Source organism: Manduca sexta, chromosome 25, assembly GCF_014839805.1.
Source record: "Manduca sexta isolate Smith_Timp_Sample1 chromosome 25, JHU_Msex_v1.0, whole genome shotgun sequence".
In the NCBI taxonomy this organism is placed as follows: domain Eukaryota; kingdom Metazoa; phylum Arthropoda; class Insecta; order Lepidoptera; family Sphingidae; genus Manduca; species Manduca sexta.
The window spans coordinates 6,928,767-6,946,213 of NC_051139.1; the positions used below are offsets into that span (position 1 = coordinate 6,928,767).

At 43.5% G+C, this 17,447-nt stretch overlaps 1 protein-coding gene across 1 annotated transcript in view; it reads left to right on the forward strand.

The window, feature by feature from the left end:
* The window catches only part of LOC115441674 (lysine-specific demethylase 6A), a 31,614-nt gene extending 14,203 nt beyond the window's left edge, over window positions 1–17,411 (forward strand). Inside the window, 9 exon segments of the mRNA XM_037442849.1 lie at window positions 8,576–8,883; window positions 9,681–9,906; window positions 10,963–11,220; window positions 11,619–11,748; window positions 11,750–11,878; window positions 12,829–12,885; window positions 12,970–13,090; window positions 14,583–14,730; window positions 14,809–17,411. Of these exon segments, the coding sequence (XP_037298746.1) occupies window positions 8,576–8,883; window positions 9,681–9,906; window positions 10,963–11,220; window positions 11,619–11,748; window positions 11,750–11,878; window positions 12,829–12,885; window positions 12,970–13,090; window positions 14,583–14,730; window positions 14,809–16,309 (2,878 nt within the window). The 3' untranslated portion in view covers window positions 16,310–17,411.
* The last annotated feature ends 36 nt before the right edge of the window (window positions 17,412–17,447 follow it).

Below are 17,447 nucleotides of genomic sequence, written 5' to 3' on the forward strand. Positions count from 1 at the left end.
CACCACACTACTGCTTCGTCTAGACTACTTTGATTACAGACTGAATGTTTGGACTATGTCTACGAGTCTGCTAAAGGGACAACGAAGGACATAGTTTACGACCTTACCCGAACAGTGCATCTAAGCGTGGCCGAAGACGTCCGTGCGACCTGCGAGGTTCGAAGTCGGGCGTAAGCCTCCCGCCCTCCTCCCGCGGTGTGCGCTGCGTCACGTACGCACGGGCCCTTTCACGGACGAGAGGGACGTTCGCCGTTCGGAGCTCGTCGCCGCGCGCCGCCGGAGCCCGCGCGCGCACCGAACCTCTATCGAGTCGGCGAAGGGCGTGTGCATTATTAGCTCTCCCTCTTTACCCTGTCCCATTCCCCTGTTTTCGCCCTACATCCCGCTTTTCGAGCTTTAGCGTCACCGTATCGGCGTTCTGGAAATGGGGTGACCGCTTTTTTGATTTGACGCAGTGGTCTTGTTATGATGTAATATTTACCTTTTTCCCTGGATCTAGGTCAGGGCTCAGAGTGGAGAGCAGGGTGAGCGCGATGGTGACGGCGCGCGGTCGTCGACACTAACGGGCCGCTATTTATACCTGCTCGTAGTGCACCGGAACTCGCTCGGTGCACTCGCTGCATCCGCGCCACCCGCCTCCTCCGTTCTGTCAATGACCTCGTCACCGCCTCACCATTCTTATATCCATTTCCTATATTATGTCGAGTGTCGTAATAATTTGGAGTTTCGGTCGATTATCGATGGTTTTGAAACAGGTTTAAAGCCACATTAGTCGTTAGTAAATATAATACTCGACCGGTACAATAGTCGTAGGGCGATCGTTGCGAAAGGCGCTGTAGCGAGCGGGCGCCCTTCGTCTTTGTTTGAGTTACGTAAAGTTACCCACCCACATCTGTGGGGCAGCCACCCACACAGGGCATGAACTGTGTCAAGCAGCCTGCCCTAGTTTTTACACTAACTAAAGTTTTTGTTTCTAAATATTGTATAAAAGGAAAGCTATCTTTTTTCTTTCAAATTTTAAGTGTTCATTCGACATCGTTGGCATCTCGTCCCACCTTTTTTATTTAAATTCATGACGATACCTCACTAAATAAAAGTACATTTTTATCCATTTGTTTAACATAAATATACTTGGAATTTACTAAAGTAACTGTTAGTGTCCAATTTATTCGATGGTGCTTGTCAGACGTAATGTGTAATTTAGTTTGTGTCATAATTTTTTTCCCACGGTAATGCTTCTTCGATATAATCAACTTACGGAGTACGGGAATGAATCCGTGCACGCGTGTTATTTTAAATTAGATGTTATCACCTCTGCATTAGACTCCATGTTCCATAACATACATAAAAAAACAGGGTTGGTAGATTCAGTTTCTACTATTGTAGAGTGTAGTTATAAAAATAGTAATAATATGTGGTTCGTACATACCTTGAATATAAACTCATCAACGGCGACAACTAATTATTTATTATCGCGAATGTCATGTCGGGTCGCGGTCGCATCTCTCGGTACCTTTGAATACAGCTGATAAAAAAACATAGTAAATGCAGAATAGACGCGATATGTATTGCGAGTTATCCACGCTCCGCAATCTGCGAGCGTTGTCCGCACTGGAATTTCCGCGAAAAAAACCATACGTCACAATACGTCACGGTGACGGGCGGCGGCGCGGCGGCGCGGGCGGGCGCAGCTCAACGTCACGCCTGCAAGGCCGCGGTGAGTAACCAGCATAGCTTTTTGTTTACACCACTCCTGCCTGTGCCTAATACGGTCATGTGTGATGTAACTCACCAATCAAAATGCATAATACACCCACCGATACATTCATTATATTTCAATGTATTTATAGCTCCGTGTGCGACGCCTATGTCAAATATTTACGACCCTTTAATATTTCCTGGTTATAAATTATTCCACTAAAATATCAGATTGGTACAGGGAAATTATATGTATTCATGAAACGTTTTATTTAATATCTACTTGGAAATCCTTTTGGTTTGGTTTTTCCAGGTATTAAGTGATCATTGTAACGTGTCACTATGGCGATCACGTTCTTATCAATAGCAAAAACCATATCCGTTATGGTAAGTTTACGTAAATCGCACTTCATGACACGCAAACAGGTAAATTTTCGATTTTCGCTGTTTTTATTGCATGACATCGAGTTTGTTTTATCGTTTAGATATTTTAGCGAAGGTAAGATTATTATTTAGCAGACATCACGTATACATACATAAAAATCGTAATTTAATTTGAACCAACATCGATCACGTGTTGAGAAGCGTCAGGATCCGTTTAAAATTCCTGTATTAAAATATATGTGAAATGCACGCAACGAAATCAAACGCGCGTAAAATTGTTTAACTCGATGTTTCGTGTCGCTACACGAAACGTAAATATACGATGTTCAATATTAGAATAACACGACATATCGATACTATCGGACGAAATTATACCGACAGCAGTGAATATTTTTGTATAAAAAATAAGTGTAGGCAACATATACGAGCATATGTAATTAGTAAGCAACGAAGCGGTTCTCAGTTCTCACGGATGTCGATCGGTACTTACAATCTAGCCGTCACTTTGTGCGCACAATGGCCATTAGAAAGCGGCCGGTGACCGCAAAAAGGGAGCAATGGAAAGGGCTCGATGCTTGCGAGATGCTGTTACGTCATTCTTGAACTATAACTACTCTGCGTTACCCGCTCCCCGCCACCGCGCCCTCACCCCGCCGCAGCACGGCCCCTTCAGAGGTCCAGAACCAAACGAACAACATGCTTTTCGATGCACGTCTATGCTATATGCATACATACACGCACGTTTGATATTTCTCAGCGTACAAACTGTGATGTCGACGATGAACATCAAAAAAATCATTCACAAAGGGTTCAACCCTTCCGCAATCGTAGTTTTGCCTGTTGGGGATGGGGCCGAGTTTTTAATTCTGCTGCATGTAAATAAGTATTGGACTTGTCAGGACACTTGTGAGCCACGATTCGTATGGGGTGGTTATCAAGGGCACTCCGACGTTTTTAATGTAATAATAGCACATTATATTCAGGGCCTTTATGTTGGGGGAAGCATTTTCTGTGTAATTTTATGTGCGTTCGTTTGCAAACGCGCGGAGATGTTTGAGCTGTATTATATCCAGTGCGGTGTTTCCAGACGTTCAGAATTTAGACATAAACGCATAACGGTCTCGGAATGTTATTTCAATGTTTGATTAACACAATAACATGTGTATAATATAACGCGTGCGTCCGTCATAATTATATTCGTGTTTACCCACGTGAGCACAGCTGATTTATTATCATTATTGTGTAATGTTATCTGTTACATAAAGCACATAAATAAAAGTTGATGATTGCACTTCTCGACTGCAAACCTGTTCGATTATAATTTATAAATTCACGTTAAGTTGCTGAGTCGCGGTGCGTCTGTTTTTATTAGCATTGTTTTATTCGCAATGCAGTATGCTATGCAAGCAGAATAAATTGTTAGTGCAGCTGTCATCAGCCACTCGCTTCCGCGTTGATAGGCCTCTTTGTATAAGTGCACGAGTGTTTAATGTGGCAAAACAAGTATGTGTCATTGTTTTGTTCCGATGTGGTTTCTGCATGAAGAATGAATTTCACTTGTTCTAGTAATACCATTGTTTCACACAGGTTTTACTTTAAACAGTTAAATTTGTAAAGCCTTGTGTTTTCCTCTTAAACAACATTAATTCTGTATTTTATTGTACAAATGTATGTTTTAATATGAATATATATTTACAAAGCAAATTATACGCCCAGCATGCGTAAGTATCTCAATGTGACCCAGTTTCGACTTTCGTGTATCGTTTGAAACGCAATAAACGATATCCTTTGTGTGAAAATGAGTAAAACATTTTGCGAAACAATTTTACTACAAGTATGTTATTATAATGAGCTTAGATTTATTTTACTTTGATATTTAGTTACAAAAACTTCATTATCTTTAGTTGAAATATGTATTTATACGTCGAGATATTATGATATTATGGGCTTAAGAGCGCCTACAACTAGTAACCTTTACTTACTAGTACCTAAGTACTAACAGACACTTCACCGCACGCGTATCTAATCATGAATATTACAATAAGTAATATTTCATACGTATAAATTATATACAAACATTTTCAGTTAACGCAAGCCAAATCTATTCTGAGGGATATCGTCATGGCACTTTGACCTTGCCCTAGCTCGATAGATATCGATTATCAACTATAATTGTATAATGAAATACAAAGACAATGGCTCCTTGGTTACTGATTATATTTAATGGCAACTTTACTTGTATTAACTGGTTGTTGCTTAATTGGGTAAACATAGGCGAGTTTTGAAACTAGACTTAATAATTGTTGTTATCCAGTGCCACAAGTAGGCAGCCGTTCTTGGTCTATTAAATTATATAGATTATTTATTTATCAATATTCAAATACGTTTTCGTTCCTTAACATAGAAAGAAATTATATTGAATCGAAATTCGATTTTCATATGAAGACAAAGACACGTTGTGGTAGGGTTTATTTTCGGTTAACCCTAATTAAATTCGCACCAAAAGCATCAATGAATGCCACTTACGAACAAAGCCGCTGCAACGTAAATTCTCGCTGAATAACATGACGGACGTGTCTCTACAAAGCCGTGACACAAATATAAAAACACATTACCATACGGCGTTTCAGCTTTGGAATAAAACTGCACAGAACGAGCTCGTTTTCGTTTTCAGATTGTAAACAGAGTCGTCCTGGATTCCCACGATGACCCTTGAATAATATTGAATTCAAAATGTATTTTGTTCAACTTTATGGACACTTTATTCTAATTTTGTACATTGTATTGCGCCAGTACTGAAAATACTCGACACATATCTGAAATATCGCGTTCATGAGATCATTTGTGTGTAGGTTACTCTATAAGTGGTATCGAATGGAACGAAAGTGGGTCAACTAGCATGACGCCAGCGATAAACGGGCACTCGTTCATTATCAATTTTGAACAACATTCCGCCTTTGTTAATATATTATGCCACCTTTAAGGGCCTATCGGAACGCCTAACTGAATTTACTTCGAAGTACGTATTACCGGTTTTAAGACTGCCTGTCAGAGAGGTTTCTTATTTATTCATGATTGCGAGATGTCTCAAATACATCCGTACTTATGCAGTTCAAAGGTCTCTCGTCATAGACGTTTGTTGAGACACAAGATAGAGATCGAAAACTAAAAGTTGTCTCTTGCCGCATTTTTTTTATAAACATTATTATCTTAGTTAAAAATATTTGTTATTGTTCCCCTCTTGTAAGTGTAAATTTATTTACAAATATTGACGTGGCTCACAGTAATATAGTTCTAACAATACATTGCGCAGTGCACTCGGCTGCAGTTAACGTTGCACTTAGTTGCCGTGAAGCCAAGGCCGTGATGCAATATAGCCAAGTGAATCGTAGGTAGACGTTGTATGCATCGCATGATCGCGTCACGCGGTCACGAGTACAGCTTGAGTTTACTACCGTAGTACTCACTCGTGTCACGACATTATGTATTTAATGTTTCACTCGACAATATTAGCGAATTATACGTATAAATGTATGTATATTTAATTTCACGACCGTTGCTAGGCAGTAGGCGCTCGTAATGGAGCATAGCAAATTCCGTAGCTCGGGCATTTACTTAAAGTCCGTAAAATTTCAAATTCTAATTAATTTCATATACAGATTACGTTCCAGCTATTTTGATATGGTTCTTGTGAATTAACCTCGACGTTGCGCGTCGTTTTTGTCTGTATAGTTTATACCGCTATGATTCATTATTCATTCCTTTTTCCTATTAGTAATAATATTTTACGTCATTCACTTTACTGAATTTCCTCATTAATCTGCCGTTATATTAAAGAATATTAGTCACTTACAACGTTCGAAAGATGACCTTAATACAGACTGGGATGCACATGTGAGGCAGACAACAGCTGTATTATGATAGATCACTTCCGCCAGGACAGATCCGAGCAAAATAAAAAAAGTGCTCCGACTTTGACCTCGTTCCCAAACAGTCCACGTGCAAAACATTTGAACTGTGTAGTGTGTATGTATGGTATTTATAGTTTATTATGGCACGGTAGCGAGTTATTTATCCGTTCCCCTTGATCGAGGTGTTCCGTGGGAAAGTGTCGCGCGGCCATTATGTGCCAGCAGTGCTAGCGCGCGGCTCACGTGCCGCGGCCCACGGCGCACCTAGCAACGGTTTACTTCAGTTATGTAAAGTGAGTGCGATGCTATGACGACCGACGAATGAACTCTATAAATAGCGGTCGATCCGTCCTTGAGCTGGCACCGCCACGAGTGCGCAGAACTAGGTCAAGCCGTGCTGCCTCATGGCAATATCCCCTCTCGCGGCTTCATGCCTGATGCTCGCAAACTAGACACGGCTAAACAGCTGAATTACTAACGGGTAAACGCATCCGAGGAACAACGGTGGTCCTTAATGAAGCGCTGATAATGTTGTGGTTCTACTCTTTTGCAAAATGTTTATAAGGGCGTCCTCGAATTGTATTTATTTAACTCAATTTCAAAATAATTATAATATTTTTAAGACCACGCTGTAGAGCGCACCGTTTCGTATTACATACCTGACGTTTTTACTATCCAGATGTTCATTGAGTGACTCCGGTGAGAGATCGCATTTGAATAAAGCGAGAATTTTCGCTTCTCTAATTAAAATAGGGTTTCGCTGTATACACAATGCTCTTACCTGAGTGAAGTGATAATACCCAAGGTTGGGCCCGGGCAGGTAGCAAACCGGATTATAATCGATCCCGACGCGCGTATTCTGGATATTTATTTTACCATGTACCACGTAACACTCATATAATTTTACTGTAAACAATATGATGTACGGCTAACACATTAATCTTCTCGACCTTCTCTGTGTAATTAAATAGAGTCTGCTGAAACTATGATGTAATAATTACGGTTATTTTTCTGTGTTATTGGTTCTATTAGGGGCTTATTGGGTATTATTATTGAATGTATGACTTTATTTTATTGGCTTGTTAATGTGAAAATGAATTCAAGTATAATGTTTCCGATATCGTGAGCAGGCACACTGGTATCGCGTTATCAACACATGTGGGTGTAAAATTGTGAACCATAAACCTAGTCGCCGATATCGCTGGCGTTGTACCAGTATTATCTACAGGCGGGGCTCATTGCACTCCCCTGTTCGACACATGCTTTGTAGTTAGAAGGGGATTCAGCTATCAACAGTACACATTTCTTATTTCAACTACAGACAAATAACCTTCCAATCAAATACACGTGAACCGAATAATTAATTTTATTCGTAATCAATGAATTTATTCATCATTTGACATTGCAGAAGTCGTGCATTTGTGATAACGCAAGTTAGACTCGTACGAGGGACTTTTTAATGTCGCGTGACAACAGTTAATCATAGCAATGAGAAGCAGTAGCATGGTGGTAGGTAGTTGATACTTGGTATCAGTGGTATAATAATGTATGCCAAGCGGTGCGGAGTGCGACCGCGGCGCCGGGGGCTGTGCCACAGTTCACGAGCGACACGAGCTGCGCGGCGCGGGCGGTGAAAGCTTTCCATTGCTCGTCACTCGTCAGTCGTCACAGTTCGCACCGACGGATGTGTGCGCATGTAATGGACATTTAATTTTAGTAGGCGGCCGGTATCGGGCCGAACATCGGCGGGCACCTGTCTCGCTTCTTTGTTTCGGTTTGCAAATGTCAGCGGAGGTCATCTAAATAAAGGCGGTATAGGCATCGGATTCGGAGTGTGATCGCTGTCTAGACGTTGCGTTGCATCGTCCGATCGATTGCACGAACGAGCCTCAGACGGTCATCGACCCCGCGGGCGCATCGGTGACGTTACGCTCTGGTGATGCGCTCTTCAATAACCTTACGGATATTATGGTTCAATCGCATCTCTCGTGACGTACCTACCTACTATCTACTCTCAAGTTTCCATTACACGCTTGCCTGAATAATCTCGTTGCTTTTGTGCGTACTTACCTGGATATTTTTTTTATTGATCCGTCTTTATTTTTTGTTGTTTTTGAATTCATCACGCGTAATGCAATCTTAAGGTTTCTTTAAAGCGGACCGGCTATAATTTTATTTTAGTTGGAACTGATTGACATCGTAAAACCTTTCTATTATTGTCAATGAAGGCATTTCTATGAGTTTCTTGAGAATTTTATTTAAAAAAAGTATACAAAAGGGTCTCTGCTTTTGTATGTTTTTGTGTTGCAGTTGTGTACACACTTTTAAAATGTAGCGTCACTGCTCGGGCTCTTTATACTATACTATTTACACTTAGCCTGACCTTATCGGCCAGAGTCAAGTTCAGGCTGTAACTTTGACATTGTTTTGAACAAACAAACAAAGAAATTTTATATTGCTTGTAAAATATTAATTGTTAGTGATGTTTTGTTTCCGCAACGGGGTTCCGTTAAACAATAGATGTTGAATAAACATTAGAAGTGTTTATGGGGCGGATGTTCGGTGACCGTTTTTCCCTACAGGGCGACAAAGGCGTTGCAAATGGCCCTGTACGTGTCGCCGGGGTTCTCCCGCGCGGCGGACGCGCACCTCCGGCTGGCGCTGATGTTCAAGGCGCGCCGGCACTGGGCCGCCGCGGCCGTGCACTTCAGGCGCGCACGTCTCGCGCCCCACCAGGACGCCACCTTCACACGGCTCGAACTCAGCTTCCACGCGGCGCATCTACTGGAAGCCAGGGGCCTGAGGAAGGCGGCCAGGGACGCGTACGAGAGGCTGCTTAAAGAACCACAGCTGTCGTCTTCTCTCAAAGCTGACGTCTGCAGACAGCTCGGTAAGCCCCGTTTCTATCCATTTTGTTAGTACAAGCATATTCCGTAGGTGGTTCGCTATTATTACGTACTTTAAGTCGACACTTTTGACATTCAAACTTTTTCAATGTTAGTAATTAGCAACAGTTACGTAAAAAGTGATGCAAAAATGAGACGCAACGAATTGTACTCTGAAAAGTTCAATGTCGACGTGTCCAGCTGATGAAACTGTTCGTTAAAATAAACTTTGAACACGGAGTTGTACTTTTTAAGGATTCGCTTTGAATGGAACGTGAAAGAGTGGCACAATTTTATGTAACGGTTGCTGTTGTAAGCATTACTGATATTCTGAAGGCCACGTTGTGACATTGGAACTCATATTTAGATTTTTGATAAGAACGGTATTGCATAATACATGTAACTTGTGCTATAAGCATGCCATACTAGAGTAAATAAAGAAGAATCAAGAAAGAAAAAACAAAAGACTACTTTTTTCCACGAAGATGAGCCGTTTGGGTTTAAGACGTGGTTAGCCCAATGTAGAATCACGCGTTCAACGATAGACAAATTAAAATCTGTTAAAACATGACGTTAATTAGAAACGCGAATAATAGGTTCATACCATAAAAATAAATTTATGCAAATCTTAATAATTGAATAAATAACATTCGCCTTACTTTATTGATTTTGTTAAACTAGTTTATTAGGTCACATGGCCGAGCAGAGCCGACATTCACCATTACATAGTCATTATAACGTGAAGTCAATCGACAGCTCTCCGATGACAAACCACTACAATTATAGCACATCTGATCAACAGGATGGTTGTACCACCGTTGCGTGTCCCTGGGCGAGCCGGCAGCGAGGGCGCGCGCCGCGATCTGGTGCCTACAACGCGCAGTGGTCGCGGAGCCCGAGTCGGGCGCGGGCCTGTACCTCCTGGGCAGGTGCTTCGCTGCCCAGGGCAAGGTCCACGATGCGTTCATAGCGTACAGGAACTCCGTAGAGAAGTCCGAAGGCAACGCTGATACCTGGTGCTCGATAGGGTGAGTAGAGAAAGATGTGAAGCCAAAAATTATATGAGAAAGTAATGGACACGAGTATCATACACATAGTAAAATATGTGTCGAAGAGCGTTCCGGAGTCTTGCGGTGTACAATAAATAAGTTAGATATGATTCTGGTAAATGACTAGTTTCCCTTGTTGGTTGATTTGAACTAAGGTGTAATTGAAAAGTTTTGTCATCACTTGCAACCACCATTCAAGTTCGAGTCGGTAGTCGTCACATAACGATTATGAACAGCATCACTTTTTGATGGTTATAATGCTATGGCAGAGTCGAACTTGAAGTGCGTAAAGGTGATGGGAAGGCCTCTGTTCGAGTTTTTATATAACACTGTAATTGTGAGAAACCAAATAAACCGGCACTATGGTTATGTAGCTTACGTTGCGTTAATTTAGGTAATAATTAGGCTAAATTCGGCATCGAGACTTCCGATTGGACATGTGGACAACCAATATGAAATGCCCCATGAGGATACCCGGATATTAATCTATACTAATAAATGAAGCTGAAGAGTTTGTTTGTTTGGACGCGTTAATCTCAGGAACTACTAGTTCTAATTGAAAAAATTATGTTGGGTAGCCTATTTATCGAGGAAAGGTAAAGGCTATATAACATCATGTTATGAATAATAGGAGCGGAGCGTCAATGAAAAATGTTGTAAACACGGGGATTTATTCCTTAGTCCTTCCGTTGCGTGCGCTGAGTAAGCGGTTGAAGTTATGCAACAAATATGACGGAATTGTTAAAAAGTTCAAAATAAATATTATATTATAAAACAAAGTCCCCCATCACATCTGTCTGCCTGTCTGAACGCGATAAACTCGTAAAGCTACCCAACGGATTAGAATGAAATTTGGTGTTGAGATAATTTGAGATCCTAAGAACGGCATAGGCTACTTTCTATCCCGGGGAAACATATACCGGGACTTTTATCCTGGAAAACTTTTTCACGCTAGTGCAACATAAAAATCACAAGTGAGATATTTGCCCAACAACGGGACAATATAGATTAAATAAAAAAAATACTATGTTCCAGTGTGTTATACCAGCAACAGAATCAGCCGATGGACGCCCTGCAAGCGTACATATGCGCCGTACAACTAGACAAGGGCCATTCGGCGGCGTGGACCAACCTCGGCAGCCTGTACGAGAGCTGTCAGATGCCGCGCGATGCGTTCGCGTGTTACACGAACGGGGGCACCGCCGCCACCGCCTCCAACGCGGCGCTCAGGCAAAGGCTGGCGTTCTTGAAGGTGCACCTGGCGAATGCTCCTATGCCTTCTGTCACTGGCAAGTGAGTATGTATTCATAGTAGTTCCGCTTGTCAGGTAATGCAAATTTTTTGGTTGGATAAGTTCCAATCCGGACCTGTTTTCTATTTGTTTGTTTATAAGAATTGAAATTAATGGGTGGGAATGCTTTGTGAATTATTAAACAGTTCCGTATTTGAGATTTTTTATATGCTCAACTAAAGATACTCACTACCATGTCCTCGACCTGTACAATTGTGTAAAATATCAAGCTAGTTTAGTCGCTGAATATAGTTTATTTAAAAAAAGGAAACAAATTAGTCAACGACTAAACTACCAAACAGTCAAAAACCAGTGGTGTACATTCGTGTTGGACAGTAGCAATTTTAAAAATGATAATTGAACAGTATCTATACAAAGTAGTTTTGTGTGTATTGTGTAGACGCCGGCAGCTGCCCTCTATCGAGGAGGCGTGGAACTTGCCGATCTCTGCGGAGATGTCGTCGCGTGCGCCCAAGTCTGCGCCGCCGCCGTACCCGAGCGCGGGCGGCGCGGCGCCGGGCGCGGGCGCGGGCTGGCGCGGGCGCGGCGGCGGGGGGCGCGGCCCCGGCGGCCCCCGACGCGCCACCGCTCCCGCACCACCAGCTACAGACGCTGCAGTACCTCCAGAAGAACTCGCACAACCTCTCGCCTCACCAACAAGTAAAATTTCTTTTATAACATGTTATACTAGGTTGTGTTTTACAGGAGATTCTTAATCACACCCACCCCTTGATTACCATTCGTATCCTCTATCGTTAGCATATTTATCACTATATTGATATACCCAGGGTATTCAGGGGCAGCTGAACTGATTTTCATCATTGTCTTATCATATTTCATTAAATCTCATTTACATTATTATTCACTATCAATATTACTATTTTTGTAAAATTATCTCAACTCGTTCTAGCTTAGTTTTTTTTTTTATTCGGCAGCGACCACTCATAAGAAGTGCGAAAGCGGAATGAAGAAGTGAAACTGTTTCGTCGGCTACACACGACCCGTTATTTTTGTTATACTTGAACAGTCATTGTGATGCATTATTTATTTGTATACGGAATTACGGACTCCTGTTTTGGTTCTCATATATTTTAAGTTCTGATTAAATTATTTTCTTTTCATCATAAAACATTTGTCATTGTAGTATTATTTTATCACTGCTGTTATAGTGTTGTTTTATCATATGTTAATGTTATTTAAGTACTAGAAAAGTATTAATACTTAGGTACCTATTGCATTAAAAAAGTGGCAGCTTATTAACTGTTCAATGTTTTATCACTCGTTACATTGAAAAGGAAGGCATTAAATTAATGTAAAATTATTAAAACATTTTTAATTTAAAAGTGATAAGTAAGGGGAAATGTTTGGGGTTTTACACAATTACCGATTATACCGCAATGTATGGAAATTTGAATTCATAATTTGGAAATTTCCTAAGGAAAAAGCAGCCTGATTTTGTTCTTAGCTCGATATCCGCATTATTAATGCTCCATAGATTATTATAATTAGTTTTGCTATCGTAACAAACACCTACAATATTGTACATGACGTGTGAAGTGTGAAATGATGTGATGTAATATTTTCCGTAGTAATGTATCGTTTGTCGGCAGGTGTTGATGCAGCAGCTCCTGGCGCAGTACCGACATGCGCAGGCGCGCGCGCGTGCGGTTTGTAGCTAACATTACTACCCCGGCGGCAGGTCCCTTCCTACACGTATTGACCCCGGTCTAACATGACGTTCTGTGTCGCAGGTGACGAAAAACGAAGGTAGCAGTAACGCGACCGGCGGCGACACCACGGAGTCGCTCGCCGAAGACCTGTTGAAGAAGTTTGCGGACTCGCAGCCAGATGTCAAGAAGGAACCTATTGCAAGTGAGTGATTATCTTATGTTTAGTCTTTCGCCCGCATTCATAGACGTTTTTATCTAAGGATGGAGCAAAGCTGATAACAAGTTTGTTTATATCTCAGTATTGTATCTCAATATTAGCCAATCACAACGGCCCTACGTCTACGCACTGCGAAGGCTGCCATGCCGTCAGCACTGAGAAACAGACTTGTTATCACAGCTTTGCTCCGTCCTTTGATAAATAACGTCTATAAATAAGGGTATTTTTATAACACAGGGAAATTCGTTTACGGATTCGGGTATAGTTTAGCCCTGCATGTTCTTGAACCAATATATTGCACGAGAACAAGCGGCAATGTTTCAATGTCTATTCACATACGACTCGCCGCAAGTTCAGAAAAGTTTGAAATTAGCAGTCCGCTTTTCATGTTTGTTTACATAGTAAAAAATACTTGCGAAAGACGACTTCTGCAAGTTTTCTTGGTAATGCCTCATTTAAAACTCTCAGTTACATTTTTCGAGTTGTGGTTAATGAATCCTTTCATATTGGCTACTTAAAATTTATGTCACTCCACCCGAGTTTTTAAATACACTGATGTCCTAATTTAAACCAACAAGACGTTACGTGCTTGACGGTCGCCAGAATTATGTCTGGTTACTTTTTATTTTTATTACATTTCCCTGTATGTTTTACGGCAAAACAATTGGACCCACTGCACCTGATAGTAAGTGGAGTTGGGCCTAATAGATCGACTGACGCGAGATGATTCCTCTCGGCAGTCGACACAATTACGCCGGCCTGTTAGAACCGGATATTCGGTGAACTCTTAAATCGCGAACAGAAATATTATTTTTTTTGTACCCGTTGCGTCACGCTCCTATACAATTGATTCGGACAAATCGAGCATATTTTAAAATAATGCTTATGTTACACTACTGGGAAGTGTTAAAGCGCTAGGAAGGAAGTACTTAGTGCCGTAAATTGCAATTTACAAAGCTATGATCACTGCGAAGTGAGTCATGAACCTTTTCTGTGATTACTAAGGTTTTTCCCATAGTCATATTAAGTTGAGAGGAAAATCCGTCATTATAGTATTTTAGATAAGTTCTTTGCGTCAAGTGTATGCGGTAATAATTAAAATGATATGTGTAAAACTACGTACATATTCAAATTGCCAGTAACATTAATATAATAAACAGTTGCTAAAACGATAAATACTTCCGGCCGCCCGTCAAACGTCATTGTTAAATGAAGAAATTGATAAAACGCATAAAATTTTTATCCGTATGCAAGCTTGGTTTTTGATTCATTGGTAAATAATATTTAAACGTAAATTACTTCGAATCTCAGGTGCACTTTTAATATCAATGATGAAAATAAAAGGTTCGATAAACTTATAGTATGCAAAGACGTAAAATTTATCACAACATGAGTTAACTTTTAGATCAACCAACCATTTAATAATGTAAATAATCAAAAGATATGGACAATAACTACATGTTATGTATTATTTTAGCAGATAATGCAAACCACACTGGCAGCAGCGAAACGGTGCTCGGGGGACGACAACCCGTCGTGAAGCTGGAGCCACTGAAGACGGATCCTCTGAAACCCGTCACCTTCAATATCATCATGACCTCCAAGATGATATTGGATGCGTGCAAGTAAGTACATTAATCAAATAGTGCCACCAACCATTTTCACGTAATGTTACGCGGTATTTACATGTATGTCGGTTGCAGGGAAAACGCGGGCCCGCCAACAGCGTGGTCCGTCCTCGGCGACGGGAACGGACCCCCCGAGCCTCCGCCCGTGCCGCCGCCGCGACTCACCGCCGAGCAGCTCGCGCCGCCCGCTCCTTTCGTCTACGTCGAATCCAAGCGGGAAGCCTTCTCGCCGTTGCTGCAAGATTTCTGCCTGAAACATCCTATCGCGGTGGTTCGCGGCCTCACCGCCGCTCTAAAGCTTGACCTCGGGTTGTTCTCGACGAAGACTTTGGTGGAGGCGTGGCCCGATCACGCGGTGGAGGTTCGCACACAGCTGATGCAGTCCGCCGACGAAAACTGGGACCCCACCGGGCGCAGGCGCGTGTGGGCCTGCGCGTCGCACCGCTCGCACACCACCGTGCGCAAGTACGCGCAGTACCAGGCCGGCTCGTTCCAGGAGTCGCTGCGGGAGGAGCGCGAGCGCGGCGGCGCGGCCGGCCCGCCGCTGTCCGACTCCGACGGCTCGGGGCCCGTGAAGCGGCGCCGCGGCGCGCGCATGCTGCGCTTCGGCACCAACGTCGACCTCTCCGACGAGCGCAAGTGGCGTCCGCAGCTCGCAGAGCTACAGAAGTTACCGGCGTTCGCGCGCGTCGCTTCTGCAGCCAATATGCTCTCACATGTCGGCCACGTCATACTCGGCATGAACACCGTCCAACTGTACATGAAGGTTCCCGGCAGCCGTACGCCCGGCCACCAGGAGAACAATAACTTCTGTTCCATCAACATCAACATTGGGCCCGGGGACTGCGAATGGTTTGGCGTTCCCGACGCGTACTGGGGTGGAGTGCGTGAGCTATGTGAACGGCACGGATTGTCTTATCTGCACGGGTCATGGTGGCCCGATCCGGAGGAACTGCGCGCTCACGGCGTGCCAGTTTATCGATTCACGCAGCGTCCCGGTGACCTGGTGTGGGTGAACGCGGGCTGCGTGCACTGGGTGCAGGCGACTGGGTGGTGCAACAACATAGCGTGGAACGTGGGTCCGCTGACGGCGCGTCAGTATTCCCTCGCGCTGGAGCGTTACGAGTGGAACAAGGTGCAGAACTTCAAGTCGATAGTGCCGATGGTGCACCTGACGTGGAACCTGGCGCGCAACATCCGCGTGTCGGACCCGCGGCTGCACCGCGCCATGCGCACGTGCCTGCTGCAGACGCTGCGCGCGGCGGCGGGCACGCTGCAGGCGGTGCGCGCGCGCGGCGTGCCGGTGCGCTTCCACGGGCGCGCGCGCGGCGAGGCGTCGCACTACTGCGGCGCGTGCGAGCGCGAGGTGTGGCACGCGCTGCTGGTGCGCGAGCACGAGCGCCGGCACGTGGTGCACTGCCTGGCGTGCGCGCGCCGCGCCTCGCCCGCGCTGCAGGGCTTCCTGTGCCTGGAGGAGCACCACATGGACGAGCTGGCGCAGGTGTACGACGCATTCACGCTGCACCGGCCGGCGCCGCTGGCCCCGCCGCCCGCGCCGGCGCCGACGCCCGACTGATGCCGCTGACGCCCGCCGGGTGACGTCACGTACCTGCGTTTGTTTTGTTCCCGTTGCAGTATTAGCCGCCGGTCGGCTCCGGCGGTCGCGCGTCGCCGCCCCGGCCGCAGGACCCGCGCCCGACGATGGCGGCCCACGATCGCCATCTATTTTGCTACACGACTCGTGAATTTAAAATTGTTGCGCTCTGAGAGTATTTTTGGGGATAAAATGTAATTTTATAACGAGAACTCTTTTTCGCTCCTCGATCACTTTTGTAATTGTGGGAGATATTCAAATAAAATAGTGAGTCAATTGTCGGATAAGTGTAGTGGTTGATGATGTCCGTGCGTGACTGATGCGAGTGGTCGGCGACAGTGCGGTGGGCGAGGCTCGGTGTGTGCGGGCTCTCATGTGCTCACGTGTTCACCATGATATAAATGTGTTATTTTTGTATAGAAGCATATTTATTTATTTTTGTCGTACCGTGACTTTAGTTTGATTTTTCTAGACAGTTTTAGCGAATACTAGTTGGTAAGTATATTGCACAGAATGAGATCCTGCGTTTTAGCAGGGTCCGGCGAGAAGTGCTGCGATGTCCCAAAGAATGTTATACTCGTGTAGGCGGTTGCTATCGGAAACGTATGAAAGTTCAAAATTGTATGACCCGCGCATTATCTTGTTTTTGAAATTGTACTATTATCGCATTTGGGATCTGACATCTAAATTAATTTAATAAATATGTAAATTGTTTCCTTTTGAATTCATGGACTGTAATGAAATTAGTCATAATTAGAGAATTGTTTCATGGTTGGGTGTAAAGCTAGAACGGAATAGGCTTAGTAAGCTCAGGGTTGGCAGTAACGTGGGAGGGCTCTCTGTTGTCACTAGCGTTTGTTGTTTCTCTTGGAGTTTTATTGATGTGTTAGTGAGATTTCAATGTTACTATATTAGTTTTCTAGTGCCAAGTATTGAGCCCGAGCTTGGAGATGGAGTGAGTTTGCTGGATTTTGTATAGTGAATGTCCGGTATATTTATAAGTAATTATAACATCACTGCCATGTATGACCTTACTGTTTATACTATAATATTACATTTTAAATAAAGAAAATGAGAATGATTATTTTGAGTTTTTTTGCATTTTCCCAGCCAATATCAT